At 30.7% G+C, this 17138-nt stretch overlaps 3 protein-coding genes across 8 annotated transcripts in view; 2 read left to right on the forward strand and 1 right to left on the reverse strand.

The window, feature by feature from the left end:
* LOC105152399 (calcium/calmodulin-dependent protein kinase kinase 2) overlaps nt 1-13936 on the forward strand; it is a 70591-nt gene extending 56655 nt beyond the window's left edge. For all 5 annotated transcript variants that reach the window (XM_087405960.1, XM_087405959.1, XM_011066664.2 and 2 more), the window contains 3 exons: nt 5946-6308; nt 8159-8355; nt 9220-13936. In XM_087405960.1, the coding sequence (XP_087262086.1) occupies nt 5946-6308; nt 8159-8355; nt 9220-9274 (615 nt within the window). In that variant the 3' untranslated portion in view covers nt 9275-13936. The remainder of the gene's footprint in view (nt 1-5945; nt 6309-8158; nt 8356-9219) is intronic.
* The window catches only part of LOC105152397 (uncharacterized), a 160686-nt gene that overhangs the window by 114119 nt on the left and 29429 nt on the right, over nt 1-17138 (reverse strand). The window contains exon 8 of one of the 2 annotated variants that reach the window (XM_011066662.2): nt 13082-15123. The exons of the other annotated variant lie outside the window; for it this stretch is intronic. Coding sequence (XP_011064964.2) covers nt 15094-15123 — 30 coding nt within the window. The 3' untranslated portion in view covers nt 13082-15093. Of the gene's footprint in view, nt 1-13081; nt 15124-17138 lie in introns of those variants that run through there. 2 annotated transcript variants of the gene reach the window in all.
* Nucleotides 15119-17083, forward strand: LOC105152396 (uncharacterized). The gene is made up of 2 exons (XM_011066657.2): nt 15119-15247; nt 16373-17083. The coding sequence occupies exons 1-2, from the start codon at nt 15218-15220 to the stop codon at nt 17051-17053; spliced, it is 711 nt and encodes a 236-aa protein (XP_011064959.1). The 5' UTR covers nt 15119-15217; the 3' UTR covers nt 17054-17083.

A 17138-nucleotide genomic window follows, 5' to 3' on the forward strand; every position in this document is an offset into this window, starting at 1 on the left:
TACTCCAAAAGATTTAGAGAATATTTTGATATAAATCATTGTCTCAACATTCATTTTTTTATATATCTATAAATTATTATTATGATACACATTTACGTTTAAAGCAAATCTACGCTTATTTCATTGAGACATCAAACTTATAAACTAACCTTTACAATATTTTTTTAGATAATCTTTTATGCATTTTTTGAGTTTGTATATATATTTTTTTTTTAATTTTTTGCGAGTCATATCTTGTTTTATTTTTATTTAATTTTCAGTCATTTCAGTTTAATAATTTTTTTAAAATTTATATGTAGATTTGCTTTTTTTAATCGCCAGTTTCACAGTACTCTTTTGCCGCTCGTATTTACAGATATCGATTTTAGATTTTACTTTTTCCCTTTACAAAGAATGTTTCCAACTGCTTTTTATTAGCAATTTATTTTTATAACAAAAATAAAATCTACCTTTTGAATATTTTGATCTTCAATTTATTCCACATACCTATGTTCGATACAAAATATTTTCATCGTAATTTAAATGCGAATTTTAATTATCCTTGATTTGAATTTTTTCATTTATTTTACACTTACTCTTAAAAAATAGATTGATGGATTACATCAAATCTATTTACTACAAAAATCTGATAACAATTCCATTTAAGAATGCGTTAGCTAATGGGATGGATTACAATAAAAAACAGTCTGTAGAGGGAAAAGTATACCTTTCAAAAAAGTTCAAAATTTTATAACGAAACAAGTTATAAGCTGTAAATAGATAAGAAAATTTTATTAATCAGATAATCTGAGATAGATATAAGTAGAACTTTAACAAAACTTTACATCAGGCAAATAAACAGAAATTGTAATTTTTTATAAAATTTTCTATTTTCGCGTCTTTTATGAATTTTTATTTTGATGAAAATAATATATTTTACTCGTTCATTCTAACAAAAGAATTTTTTCAATTGCAAAAACGCATGAGTAAAAAGAGTGGTACAGAAACATGCAATACCCACAAATCAACTTGCGTTCGTTTACCTTCCACATTACATTTTCACATTACTGAAATTCCAGGGAAAGCTTAACTAATTTGGCGGTTAACGACTTTGTTCAATTGAGGAATATAAACGTGCACAATGCATTACAAATTCCAAACCTTCTCAGCATAGTTACGCATGTACATTTAGGTCAAAAGCTTTCCCTTCAAAAACCACGAGTATCGTAAAATACAAAACCTTTTATGGAACGATAATGTATAACCAACAATTTAAAGTAGATGGGAAAAAAATAGTATAAAAGTTAATCTTTAAAGATCAGATAGATATTATTCATGCGTCATTTACGTCTAACCGACTGAGAGTATTTTTTAAATGTCATAGTATGGAGTTCACGGACGTTAGGTTTAGCTTTGTGAGACAGGAACTGTGTTCTCGTAAGCTTTTTATACATAAGAAACGTTCCCTTTGTGGATCTAATAAACATAGAAGCTTGACATTTACAGATTTACGGAAGGCACGCGTGCAGGACAGATTTTTGTTTAAAAAAAAAACCAGACAATATGTCTCGATGTAAACGGAAAATAATATCGAAGAAAATTAGCTGAAATATAGAAAATTATCTTAATTTAACGCAAAATATATATAGATACTCTTTTGCCTTGTTCATGAAGGGACTTTCTCGAAAGATTAACAATAAGCTTTTTAGTAAACTAAACAATAGAATAACAGTATGAGATAATTATCGTTTATATTCTGCTCCGTTGGATTTACGCGACGATTTACGTTGTTTAATTAATCGCCTTTAATTATGTGCCGACATCACGTCGTTACGAACCTCGCGATTTTCACCGTAGGCGATGTGATTTCCGCAAGTGAAGCATCCTCCTGACTGCACCGTATTAAAGCACGTCGTATTCTATTCTCTGTTTTGCGGTTAAATGCGCCGCGTATCGAGACTTTAGTTAACAGTTTCCTAGTGTGTTATCATTCATTTAATGGCATATCTCTCTCTCTCTCTCTCCCCCCCCCCTCTCCCTCTCTCTCTCTGTCACCATATTTCAAGATCTACTACATTGAACCATGGTTTTACCACTCTTAAACGGTCGTAATGAACCTCAGTGCTAAATTATCCAAATTTCTAAAGAGTTTCTGTAGATTTAAAATTTTTTTTAATATTAATTTCAATAAGATGTTTTCTAAAAATTTCAAAAAAGGAACGAGATCGAATTAAACTTTAAAATTATTCTAGTTATTTCATTTAAAGTTCACACGAAGTCTAATGAGTTTAATAACCATTTTTCATCGTGCATTAAAAACTATTCAACGCTCATCTTGAAAGCTATATAAATAATAAACTCTGTCGTGACTTTTTTATTCTACAAAATAAATCTCGAAAATATATTTTAAACTGGCCTAAAGTTTTAGGTCGATATTCATATATAATCGATATTTAAGTACATCAAGACCTCTCTCTCTCAAATACAATTGCTTTCTATTTATATCAAAACTCAGATAAATTCTCACATTTGTGACGTCATAATTCAATTAAACGCGCGCACGCACATGTTTCTTTTTATTCTCTGACAAGTAAGATTCAATTGAGTTTTTTATTATTTATAATCTGCACAAGTTTGAGCGTGTGTTTTACTGAGTCTTGTTAACCAACATTAAAAGTAAAATTATAAACCTGTGATATGCGATAACTTTGTCACTAAAGTAAGCAAATAATAACGTTATTACCTGAGTATAAAATACTCACATAACTTTAGATTTATGCCCGTATTTATAGTCAATCCTTATATTTAAAGCTTCCTTAAAATATATATAAGGTCTGATTATGAATACAGGCATTAGTATCACTTATGGGAAGCAATTGGTATCTTAAGATGTTAATATGAGCTTGGAACTGGTTTATGACATTTTAAAAGTGTCTTCAATATCAGATTTATCTATAAATAATGGCCTTAATCTCTCCTAACTGACAATCTCAGACAATTTGAATTTTATTTATATCAGAAGATTGTATAGATTATACTCATGATTGCCAGTTCTTGGATTTCCGACCGGAGATTTTAGTCTTTTTGAACGAATTTTCGGTTCTCTAGCTGATGGAAAATATTTGATGACGTTTTTTTTACATTTTTAAAAGAATGCTTTACAGTACAGTAATAATTTTGAAAGTATCATAAAGTACCTTTTGAAAATACTTAGCAGTCCGATCTTTGGCAAGATAAATAAAATCTCTAGTTTTTAAGCCAGAGAAATCTGACAACCGTAATTACACTGAGAAAAACCTTTTGGTATTTGTAATTATAATTACTATAATTATAAAATTCAAATAATATAATTATATAGTAATGATTGAAATTTCCCTAAAAAATTATTCAAATAACTATAATTATTATCAATTTCCATTGCCAATTACATATATATATATATAGTTGATAGAACTGCACGTATAATTATTATTACTGATACTAATAGTGATCATAATAATAATTATAATAATATGTAAATAGTTATTTATATCAAAAAGTTTTCTCTCAATGTAGATTGTTAAGTTTCGGAGTCGCACAAAAAAAAGATATTTCTCTCTTCTTGCGTCAGACAAATTCAGTTCCGAAAAAGAATTGAAGTACATAAGTGAAGGACTCACCATCTGCCAGATATCACCGACCAGCAACATCTTGATTCACCCGTTGCGTTGAATCATCGATGCTCCTCAATGCAAATGCTCCACTCGATCACATTACATTCGCACAATAAACCGGCACAATAAAGCGATTGTCTACAGATTTATCCGGCACTCCCGATCGATTCGACGAAACATGATCGACGTCGATCATAGATAATGCAACACGATCGCGATCACTCGCAGATCCTCTCGACTTTTGTCACGCGACGACGCGTCCTCAACGTGAAAAATTCCGAGAAGTGGCGGACCTACAACAATCATGGCGGACCGAATGCCGTTTATTGCAGGGATTACTCGATCGCCTCCTCTTAATCCACCATGACAGCTATCTCCTCAGGCTCTTTTCCTCGATGCGACACTTCACAGATGTTGAATGACACTCGCGATGCAGAATGAGCGAAATGATGCCGATTAGGTGCGCGTTTGAAGACGTAAAACATTCGCGTCGGTTCAATAGAACGCAAAGTAATGTCGATCTCGGACGAATTTCACGAATATCGAGAAATGCGTCATTCACGCGGATAAATCGACGCATCGGAACAATTCCTCGTCGCTAGATTAAACATTCCCGATAGTACCTCGTATGCGAAATTCATCCGGGCTGGATAAACAAACACGAAAGAGCGGAACGATCACAATTCATCTTCGTACCGGTGAGGTGACGGCGATGACACGCGGTGTGAAGTGAGCAGTGAATACGAAATTCGGTTACTTGATCGCGAGCAACTTCGCGCGTCTGTTCGAAGTCTCTAGCGCGTCAATTCGAATTCTTAAGATTCTCCGCATACAAGACATTCGTAACGCATTATCGGTCTATAATGGGAGAATATTGTATAGTAAGCTGTAAGTTGGACAAAAGTGACTAAGGGCTGCCGCACACAAAATTCCATAAGACATAACTCTGTAGACTGTCCTTTATAGGCTGTAGACTGAATTGTAAATTGTGTGAAAAAAAGCCTGTACATAATAGTCTTATAACGCATAAAGGAAATTATAATATAATGTTGTATATATTATATAATAAATATAAAAATATTACCATTACTTATAAAATAATGTGTGAAAACTTAAGATTTTAAGATATCTTTTAATTAATTTTTTATTTAATCCTTCAATTATATTTTTTTAATTAGGAAGAAAACTGTGAATGTTAAGGTGTCTCCTTTTATGATTGTTACACAAAAGAATTCAATTTTGTTGAACAGTTATTTTTAGTACTCAACAATTCCATTTGCTTAGTACAGATTTTCGAGAGATTCGTAAATTTTCAATAAATAATATCCCGCTTGCTTTAGCTGTTTACAAAAAAATCATCGAATATTACTTTTAAAAGCAAAATGGAGAAATGACAATCTTCTATACATTTTCTCTAATTTAACAGTTATATTTACTTTATTATTCTCTAATGTAAAATATTCCAAAAAAACTGTGTAATTCAGCGCAATATCACAACGAGGAAATTGCGATAGTAAATAATAATTCAATGCTTCGTCAAATATGAGCTTTTCATATCAAGGGAATTAAATTGACCCATTATACAAATTCGAATTTGCGTATTGTATTGTATAAACACTATTACCGTAATCTGGAAATGGCCTTACAATATTTAGCATTATTATATTTTTTTCCGATTATCATATGACATATCAATTTTTTCACTGTTGCATTGTATGTATAAAAGTCATTTATTTTGATGAAAGGAATCAAAGCTATAACACAAAAAACTTAAGCAGTAAGACATAAGCAATAAGCAAATTAATTAATACAAAATTAAAAATAATTTTGGATTTACTGCTGCTTACATATTAATTATTATCTTACAGTCTCTACTGTGATTGATGATTTGCTTATTGCTTGTCTTACATTTTTTTTTGTACCATAGCTGTAAAATCACACAACATAAAAGAATCACGACATCTGCCTTTAAACTGAATACCGTATTAAATGTCGTTAATTTTGTCGTTTGATAAATCCAATAAATTCTCTAAGAAATCGATTGTGCATAATTTATTGTTAGAGCATCAAACATATATATATTAGGTATTTTGTTTATTAAATCATCAATATGTTATTAGAATACGATTTAGTAATTTAACAATTTATCAGTACGTGTATTTTAAACTTTTTTTAAATTTCCAAATAGTAATAAATATCAAATATTTCAACAAACTTCAAATAAAGCGATAGATTATTCAATTTGATCATATTCGACATATACATATCTGTTTAATAATTAAAGATTAATGACAAAAACCTGTCCAATTTTAGCCCTGCGATATATGGTCGATGGGGATAACATTATACGCGCTCGTGATCGGAGATCTTCCTTGGCGCGCTTCCGATAGTACAGCCATTCAAGAGGTCGTTCGTTCGAAACCGCTCATATTCCCTGATAATCGCTTATCTTCGGAATTGCGATATTTAATTGAAGGAATGCTGGATAAATCGCCGGAAACCAGACTCACACTCCCGAAGGTAAAGCAGCATCCATGGCTGACAAATAACGCAACCGAACCACTGCCGGCCGAGGTCGACAACTGCCGCTTACGAGTCACCGTCACCGAGGAGGAAGTCATAAGACTCGGCACTCTGCTTCTCGTAAAAAATATGCTGAAACAGCATAGCTTTCAGGTAAGCTGAGAGATATATATTTAACTTTATAAATACGATATTAAAATTGCATCACAAAAAAATAAAAAATGAAGATGTAGAATTCAAAATTCGACATTTAAGTAAACAACCATGAACTAAAATACTGAATATTTATTCTGTATTTGTTAAAAAAATACGAAATATGTTTTTCTTTTTTTCTCGATGAATGTAAATACACAAGTAACACAATTACATTCAAAATACATTTAATAAATGTTAAAAATCGTGTAATAAAACGTATAAAGTAAAAAATAAACGTTTAAAATTGATACGTTTTTCAAATTATTTAATAAACGTTATAAAAACATTTATGAGATGTTTATTGTAACCTCTATTAAATTTTTTTTTTATTAGTTTAAAATTTTTATATGAAACATTTCGACAGTTTAATAAATACATATTTAATAACATTTATTGAATATTTTTCTACATAAAAGAAACATTTCGACTAAACGTTTTTTAAACGTAAATTGTTTATTTGGGCACTAATACATTAGCAATATCTTCTACGATTATCATTAATATCTATTATTTCACGCATTCAGATATAGGGAGCGATTTGTGTATGCTGTGTATGGAATGCCAATTATGATCAAACAACAGCTGTTTGCGTTCTCTATTATGGTACGATTTGCGTTCATCCAAAAGCGAAAGCGGAGATACGTGCGTCATAATAGAAGAATGGAGTAAACGTACAATCGTACGTTTTCGTGAAATATCGCAACAACATATTCTGACATGTTTGACTTTGACATAACGATGTGTATTCGCGTAAATATTATACACGACGGGTGCATGTCGATAATGTTGTACAGTTGTATCATAGATTTAATTTTACAAAACGCGAAAAACTAACGGTGACATTTCGCGCAACTGTTTCACTCGTACTCTCTAATAATAAATGATTACCGAAAGCGATCAATTGACAAATGTCAAAGGTCAATCGTTCCAACATATTATCAGATTACACCGGTTTTTTTAATCTATATAATTTATCTAAACAACAATAATGCTTTTATAGTGCTGATGTAGATATTTTATTGAGCATCATCGTGAAATGTTAAAGATTTCGTAACAAGGAACTTCTTTAAAATACAACCTACTTTAAATCTCTTGAAAATTGAGCCAGTCTTCGAAAAAGAATGATAATATTATCACCCTTATGAAAAAGAGTAGCAGAGTTTCATTCTTTTGGAATGAGATTCTCTCTACGAAATCTTACTCCAAAAAAAGAAGTGAAATTTCATTCCTTTGGAGTGAATCTCACTTCAAACGAGTAAAATCTTACTCCAAAAGAATGGAAATGTTTCACTCTTTCAAAGATTGGCTCTATTTTCAATCTTTTAGAATGAAATTTCACTCTAACAATAAGAGACTCAGAGAGTACGAAGTCGACATATAATTATTCACTGTACTTTTAATCCGTTTTTTAAATTTCTTACATCGCAAGAATCGAATAAAACTACGGAAGAAAGTAACAATAAAAATAGTCAACTTTAAGTTTTGTATAAGCTTTTCTTGAGAATGTAGATAAAAAAACAGACAATCATAATTTTAGTTTAAAATGATTTGAATGATTTCAAGCGTGTGAAATCGTATTCTTACACTCAAACCAACGTCGACTTTTCACGAACTGCTTTCCCCTTTTTCTACCATTCATACGCATTGAGACTTGCACAGGCGACCGACTATTTGAAACAACGTTACATTTTTATCGCTAATGCAGACAGCCAGCTTGCGAACTTTACGAAACAAAACTCGACATCTTGTCTCTCGGGATTACTAGGGTATAAAAGAAATAAGAGCGCGAACTTATTTCTACTTCCCAGAATCCATTTCTGCCTAAGCGGCTCGGACGGACAGCGGACAACGACGCCGGCACAGAATCGCCGGCGACAGGACCAAAAGTCGGCATATCATCCTCGCCGCACAGTGATACGATGAGAGATGCGAAAGCAGAACGTTTTCACGAAACCGGGAGAAGCAATTCCGCGCCCGATTCCTACGATTGGCACACAAGCGGCAGGTAAATACGCGCGCTATTCAGGAAGAGAAAAAGGGAGTCCTACATATATTTTTTAAATACCATTTCAAATTCTCTTGCACCCGTTATGTACAATAGAATTCTATTTAATGGAATTGTTTATTCGTTGAAACAAGCATTTGCAGAAATATTCGATAGAGGATTTTTCTCGAACGATCTGTTTAAAATTTTTTTATAAATATACGAATGTTTTCTGTATCCACGCAAGATTCGAATTTATAAAATGCATCAATACTTTATTTATATTAAAAACAAGCGATAATGAGAAATTTATTTTTGTACATCGAAAGAAATCGCGTGTTGCTATAACTCATTGTTTATTATATCATTTGTGTATTATAAATTAACCGATAGTGAAAAGCATCATTATACAGTGAATGCAAAAATATTTGTATAGGAGAAATATTTATAGAAAAAGCTTTATTTGTAGAAAATAAACAAGATTATTAACGAACAATTTATTAACAATGATTTTGTTCTAATATAAATGAAAGAACTTCACGAAATAACCGTGTTCATGATTTTAGAAGCTGAATTTCTCGACTATATCGAATGCTTTTTATGTGTCCAAGTAATATAATTTTTCATTTTTGTTTATTTGTAAAATATAAATTATATTTTAATTATTTCATTACATATGATTAAACAAAATAATTTTAAGAAATATACGATCAATTTTTATTAATAAATTGTTAATTGTGTTTACTTTTCAAAGAATTAGTTTCTTTAAGGATTTTCCCCGGATGTGAATAATTTTTGCATTCACTGTACACCGCAATATTATTCTCTTTTGTTTTTAATAAACTTCCTCCTTAATTAATTTTTCTTTTATTCGCATATTGACAGACAATTATCGTTGGAAAATCCCTTATCACCTGTGACGGAAACCGAGAGGAGATAGTGCCACTGTCGATAGAAGTAACATCCCGATTGAAAAAACAGATCAACATCAAATGGAAGATAAATTAGGATTGATCATTGATTGAGTATATCCAGTGAGCAACCGCGATATCAAAAGGCGAAATCGTCGAACGAACCAACGAAAATTTAATCTTCCAGAGAACTGTCGTTATCGATTTCACTCTGATCGCTTGTATCATCAAACCCACGGGGCATTGCCTTCAGTTTTGCAGGTAAGAGCTCCGTGAGTTATTTATGAATACACAAAAATTCCAAACCGGCGAGGCTAACGATAAAGCGGATCGAGGATTTGCTAGAAATGTTTCTGCTAGATGTTTTTATATGAGTAAAAATGTAACGTCGCATAAGCGTTCCGTATTACGGTATATTTAGTGATCGTTATTGCTTGACCATGTAGAATAGGAAGTATGTTATTTACAACTGATTATTGTGTGCATAAACAGCTCATCGTACAATCCTCAAAAGAATATGGAAGCATTATTATTACATTTACTTCGCTATTGACTGCCAATATTCTCTATTTAAATAAAATGTCCGGCAAATTTGACGACTACAACATGGTAACATTTATAATCGACCAAATATTATTTCGTTCTACTTTTTATTCAGTAATTTTTAAACAATTTGTATGAATAATGAAAAACTGACAAAAAGATATACGTATCACTAGGTCATTTTATTAAGATTGATAACGCGATCAAATATTTATAAACGTTATAGCCACATGTGGCTTATAAAATTGAATAAGGTAACAAAATGTAGATAATACATTTGCAGAGAGTGATCCGAAATTGAGACATGCCTCGCCGGAGGTTTTAATTCCATTGACGTTATAAGGAATTCGTGTCCGACGCGCACGTTTGTAAATAATTTCAAAATTTAAAGTTATATATACCTATCATCAATCCAGTGCTAGAGAGAACCATCGAAAAAAAATATTTTATATTTTTTTTACGTTATAATATAAAAGTGTAAAAGTCTAGCACGAGTGACATGCGAATTGAAAACTTGTTCTCTTTTTTTTTATAAAACTCGTTTTTGCTCTACTAGTTGCCATGCTCAATATCGATAAAATTCAAGGTGAACATTCATCTTACAAATACTCATTTAGCTTTAAAAAATTCTATTATAATTTAAATAAAATGACAAAAAATAGAATATTTTATGTTTATTGTCAATTTGAATATTTTCTATTAGATTCTATCTACAAATTGAATGTCATGATAAATTGCAAACATATTTTATAAACACGAAAAATATAGAACAAGAATTTAAGAAAGAAGTTCTTTGAGTCAGTAAAGAGCTTGCGTTAGTAGAGAGAGAGAGAGAAAATATTTAATAATGATTTGAACAAAACAGAATAAAAACGAACTATGCTTAAAGTCAAAAAATTCATAAACGTAATTTTTTAAATACGTAAGTACATGATAAAAAAAAAATATTTCTATAATATTTTTCTGATTTTCAACCAATCATATATGATTCTCTTTTGAACTAGATTGATAGATAATAGATAAGATTGATCGTCCCAAGTAAGACCTCTTGGACACGAGCGATTTTTTGGCTTTGCAAACAATTTACATACACATATGAATAACAAAAGAATATCTTGTAAAATAGTTAACTTAAAGCAAATTAAATACTTGTTAGAAATATATATATATATATATATATATATATATATATATATATATATAATGTTATATTGTTATTATTATTTCATATATTTTAAAATCTTGTGTACAAGGTTCTTTCTTCTTTCTTCTTCTTAATTTACATGTCATACAATCTACTTGTATTTGATTGTTCGACAATCATTTTATACAGAATGAGAATAGTTTCTCTAAAATCAATATTCTTTCACTACTTTTGTGCAAATCGCACATTAACATACATGTTTTATATACCTCGTGATATATACATTATGAAAAGGAAATTCATTGCGTTTTAAAATCATCGCGATAAAATAATTTCTCCTGTTCGCAATAATAATAACATATGTATTCGCATATGCAAAACATTTTATCGAATCGACAAATTTTCTGCTGCAAAATAATCATGTGGTAAAAAATCGTTCATGTGCCTGAAGTCTTATCGTTATAAGTGTCTTTGCAGTCCACTTATTTCCATTTACAAGGCGCGTAGGTTGCATAGATACATAATGTAAAGATGTGCGTATATTATATTCATATTTTGTATGTATGATATTCGTATTTTTTAAAAAGTAGGCATGTAAACGAAAGCCCGCAGTACAACGATGTCGTTCTTCAGTTCGTGCCATTAAATATACGGATGAGCTTTTGTTTAATATTAAACTTTATATTACGTAATTTATATACATCATTTATGATATTGATTTTACATATTTTTACGATTATATAATTTGCATAATTATATATTTATACATATAAAATTAAATAATATATATATAAATTATATAATAATATGATAAACAACGTTGGTCCTGTTCGTTTATGTATATGGTTTAATACTTTAAGTTATAATATTTACACAAATTTAACCTTGAATTTTGCTTATTAGAATAGTAAAATTATTAAATTGTAATTTATAATTTTATAATTCAGTTTTAAATGGATTTTGTTTTAACGTCTAATAATAGTACTTTAATTATTCAAAAGATATTTTTTATATGAACGAATATTTTTTATTAAAAATGAGATATCTTTTAATTATTTTTTTAATTTTTAGACTTTATTGGCGTTAAATTACAAATTATTTGTAATTATAAATGATTTGATTAAATTCAATATGTTGTATTCGAAGTTTATGACTCACGGTGCTGACCAAGAAAAGGCAACCAAAGAGAGATTTGTGATTTTGTCGGACCTTATTGAGACATGGGGGACCATAAACGTATGAATTTAAGAGATAGCTTTCAGAGCTCACACAGCAGCGGACAGTTTCAGACATATCGTGTCCCGAGCCTCACGCACATCGCAATCTATTTCAGTGTATACAATTGCCATATGGAGACTGTGACGGACTTATTAGTAGATAAGAATAATTATTGTCACATATTATCGAGCGTACGCGTTTTCACAACTTTTATTTGGCCATGGAAATTCCAAGTCTATGCAAATCGATAGCATCTTCTATTGCACGGACCAGGAATAACGAGCTTTATGAAAGTGGTGAATTAATCGCCATAAAGGAAAATAATATACATACACTTCCTAATGTTTTTACGTTTCCTAAATATATTCAGCGCCTCATGAAATTAAATCTGTATTGCATCATGTGATTAATTCTAAATACGCTTGTCTAATTGAAAACGTAGGCAGTTGCATTTGGAATTAAAGGAGAGGATGCTAATATGGATCTAGGAATCCTTCCAGGAATATCGGATGAATTGTCTACTGATAGTAATTCCGCTCATATTATACGCCATGTCTAATATTAGATAAATGTAATAATGTTAATTATTCTGACAATAGCTCTACTATATATTCATTCTTTATATTATTTTATTTTACAACTATTTTTTAATAAAAGTTACAAAATTAAAAGATTAATTAATTGTATGAAGTTTGATGCAAATTGCTGTCCGTAGACATTTCTCCGAATTGTTACGGGTATACAATTATTGTTATTTAAACGGTTATATATATATGTGTGCGTGTGTGTGTGTGTACACACACACACACACACACACACACACACACATTCGTATGTGTATTTTACACAATGCGATATACTCTTTATCACAGATTGCACAGAATATTTTGTACCCGATATTAGACACGCACTATGTTTCTAAATCTCTCTGTAATTAAATATAGCGTGTACACACTTTTGCAGATTAAGTACACTTTAAACTAGATAGATAACTATATCAAACGATTTAGATGTGACGAATCTCCACACTCGATATGGCGACCAAAAGTTCTTGTGATGCTCAATCGAGGCATTAATAGTTAATTAGGAAATTTGTTTTTACTCGACAATCAATATATTATGCGTACATGTATATATTATTTCGATACATTTATTCTCACTCTATAATTACAAAATCCTGTTAAAATTTGTTGTCAATTTTCGAAAATCCACGACTCTAGATTCTATGTCTATAGGAACTTAAGCTGCAATTTTCATCTTTTTAACACTTTTCTTATTAGATGTTACACGCTTCGATTATCTCTCTAACTAATGTTAATTCTGAAATTTTACAAAATTTAACTTGCTAAATGACAAGTTGCGATTTACAATTCATGTATCGCAATAATTTATCGTGCAATCCACATTGAAACATCGATTTTTTTCTCGATTGATGATATAAATAATACAATTAATTTCTATATGTACATTTACGAAATATAATAAACTATCTTCAATATTTCAAGAAGGATTGCACGATGCCGCGATTATCGCGCATAAAATTCCTGAATTAATAAACAATTTAAGGTATGCAAACAAGAAGCAGTTCTGCACCTTAAAAAGATTGTATTGTCTTACTATTTGCTATATCTATGATAACTTTTCACCGAGTTTTCGCTTCTAGTTACTTGCGATTGATTGGGAAATTTATCGTGAAAAAGATCGAAATTATTCTTATGCACATTTGTAGTAACTAAGTACTGTAATTGCTCGTCTGTGTAATAAATCCTTTTTATCTTTCCATTAACGTCATTTGCCTCGTAAAACTCGACTCAACTATTAAATCTTTCGTGATTTATTCCCGAGTGCTACTGATCTCTCTCGTGCATCAGCCCCTTTCATTAAGCTAACGTAGACGCGTAAAAATTTTAACGATCCACTTTAATTCTGCTACTATTTTTCCTCCTCTCTTTTTTGCTTTAATTGAAACCATCATCTTCGATAATCTCCCTTACTTTTTATATATTACCGAATCGATACGTAATGATCGAACGAGCTCGTATAAGCAAAGACATTACTTAGTCGTGTCTCACACAATCGCGTGATTCATATTTTACATTTTAATGCTCGCCAGCCACAGCGAAATCCAACCACAAAGATTTTATTGTCGGCAAACTGGTGAGTAAACAAATTTCGTAGAAATTTGAAAGACTTTTTTTAGAAAGACAAATAACTTTTCCTTCCTTTATATCTTACATCTGAGTGTTCAAATATAAATATAAAGAAAATACAAGATCAGCTTTTTTATCAAGACAGATATAATTAGTCCGCAATTTTGTACAAAGGAATTCAAATAATTTGAACGTGATTGTAACATAACCGCCAATGATAAGCGTAAAACTTGCCCTTTAGGCAAGTTTTCTTACTGTAAATTTATACTACATAAATATATACAATACACATATATTTTACTCTCATGTATATTCTATTATCCACAAATGTGCCCGTTTTGTTAAATAAATCACGCATTCTGATATCAGAGGCAAAAGCAAAAACATTTTTCGAAATTTTATTTCCTCCCTATGTGTACCGCGCTTGGCGCGATATATATATATTTTACGAAAAGACGTGATATATGCGATTTTATCCGTTAAAAAAGCTATCGGATATATGTAGTCATTTCATCGTTTGCGTTCGATGCACATGGATTAATACGAGATGCAATTCATCAATTTTCGCACTATACGAATTTCAATATGATGAAGCGATGACGTGCTTGTGGCAATACCTTGACCTGCCATAAAAATCGGGGAGCTATATCGTAAATCGCTCGGACAAGCCAAGCCGATTTGGCCGCGAAGCAACCATGCGTGCCGCGACTATCAATTCCATTGGGCAACTCTATGCCGATGGCTCGCAGAGGCGCAGGCGAAAGACAATGGACACACAAGCCACGAAAGCCAATCAATCGTGATGCACGTTTACGCTCTTGCACTGTAAGTATAAAAAGGTTTTGAAATCGAAGGGGGCCTTCAGTCGATCGTCCGGACTGTGCAAGGAAGTCATATCAAAAAATATTTTTTTAAATATGAAGCTCTTGAGATACTGTCTTTTTTGCGTAAGTACTTTAATTTAAAAAATTGATTAATTCCAATTTATTATACATTCATTGAAAATGATAAAATTTTTCTTAATTTTTAAATTTTTTGCGGATGCTAATAGAAATCTCTCTTAATTTTAAATAAAATATTAAATTCTCTTTAATAAATAAATATATTTAATAAAATATTCAATCCTAATTTTCACTATTAAATATAAAAATATTACATTCTTCCTGCTAGACTTTCTGATAAAAATTTTAGAAAGATTTATGAAATAGCTTCCGAAAATGATTATCAGAATATTATCATCTTTGTTAAATGATGTTAATTCTACTGCAATTTTTATAATTTATTATAAATTTAAATTGTACCATCTTTTCATTTTTAATCAATTTTATCTATAATATAAGTCATTATTTTCATAAGATTGTGAATTTATGGTTTTCTATTATACATCCGCTAAAAATTTACATTAACTAAGTTTTCAAAGAACCTTTTTACGATCAATTTTAATAAAATATTAAATTTTTGCTGATCACTAAATCAAATTTTATAGAGAATTTATGCTTGACGTGAAAGGCAAGTTGAACCTTTTGGTCACTTTCTGTTACGGAATATTTTATCAAATGAACTTCCAAACAGCACCGGAAAGAATATCATATACGCGAAAAACTTAATAATTATTTCCGTCTCATAATGACAGATTTTTTTGCAGTAAATAGTATTTATTCTTAATCAGAGCATAGAAATCGCCAGTTGCAATCGCGATTGCTAACTTATAATTTTCATGAAAATGAAATCGCACTGATAGATTCAGTGAGTGAACATATTGCAATGCATGATTATGTATTGTATCACCTGTCCGCAGTATATTACTACATCCGATAAAAATTATTTTATAAAGAAAATTTACCCGATTGTTAAACAATATTTCTGAACCTGACTATGTTAATTTTTTAAAGAAACCTAGTAATCTCTAATAAATAAATTTATTCTGATTAAATTACTCTGATTAAAATAAAGACAGAAAGATTTTATAATTTTTGTATTAATTATATTTAAATATATTTAAATGTTAAAAAAATACTTGTGTCAAGATATATGAAATCATAAATTCCCGTATCTTTTACTGTATCTCGCAGCTCTTCGCCATGAGAGTGCAATCAAAGCCACAAATAACGAAGCTATTTCCAGTGGAAGGATTGACGGCATATCACAAACAATTTAATGATACCACGAAATCGTTAGATAAATTTTGGGAAAAACTACGCACAACATATAATTTTGTTTTCCATCAACCCGGTAACACCAGCAACATAGAAAAAATCCTAGCAAAGAACGCATCAAATCCTAATTTGCAAACTTTGAGATTAATATGGACTGACACGGTAAAAGCAGATAATTATACAAATCTCAAGTATCCCAACAATACCTTCCTGGATCAGATAAAGTCACTGTCGATACCAAAAAGTCGTGACAGCAAGGCGACTTCGAGTAATCTCAAGAAAGATTCATCTGTCGAAATAAAAACAAACGAAAATAATGTGAGCTCTACGAATTTCAATAAAACAAGTTCTAATGAAGCTAAAATACTACCTGACGATGATTGGTTCAATGACATTCAACCTTTGGAACAATTGGAACTGCAAGACGAAGAGCTGGATAAGAAAAATGAGGTGGAAAGCGTGACGCCAGGAACGACCCTTCCGACGACAGTGGGTCGTCATCTGCTTGAGTGGCTTGGAACTCTTTTCGGATTTACTTATAGCATTTACAATAAATTATCGAGCGCTGCTTGTGGAAACGAAAAGCTAACACAATGATAAAATAAACCGACAAAAAGTAAAATAAAATACGATAATTAGATCAGAAACCATATTACGTTAATCCATTTATAAATTTGCGCAT

The sequence above is a fragment of the Acromyrmex echinatior genome, chromosome 4 (genome assembly GCF_024713525.1).
Source record: "Acromyrmex echinatior isolate Ae372 chromosome 4, ASM2471352v2, whole genome shotgun sequence".
Lineage (NCBI taxonomy): Eukaryota > Metazoa > Arthropoda > Insecta > Hymenoptera > Formicidae > Acromyrmex > Acromyrmex echinatior.

Excerpts from the sequence above, each read along its gene's own strand:
- LOC105152396 (XM_011066657.2), top strand. The coding sequence starts at position 15,218 with ATGAAGCTCTTGAGATACTGTCTTTTTTGC. Across the intron at positions 15,248-16,372 it reads TGAGATACTGTCTTTTTTGC|CTCTTCGCCATGAGAGTGCA; the intron begins GTAAGTACTTTA and ends TGTATCTCGCAG.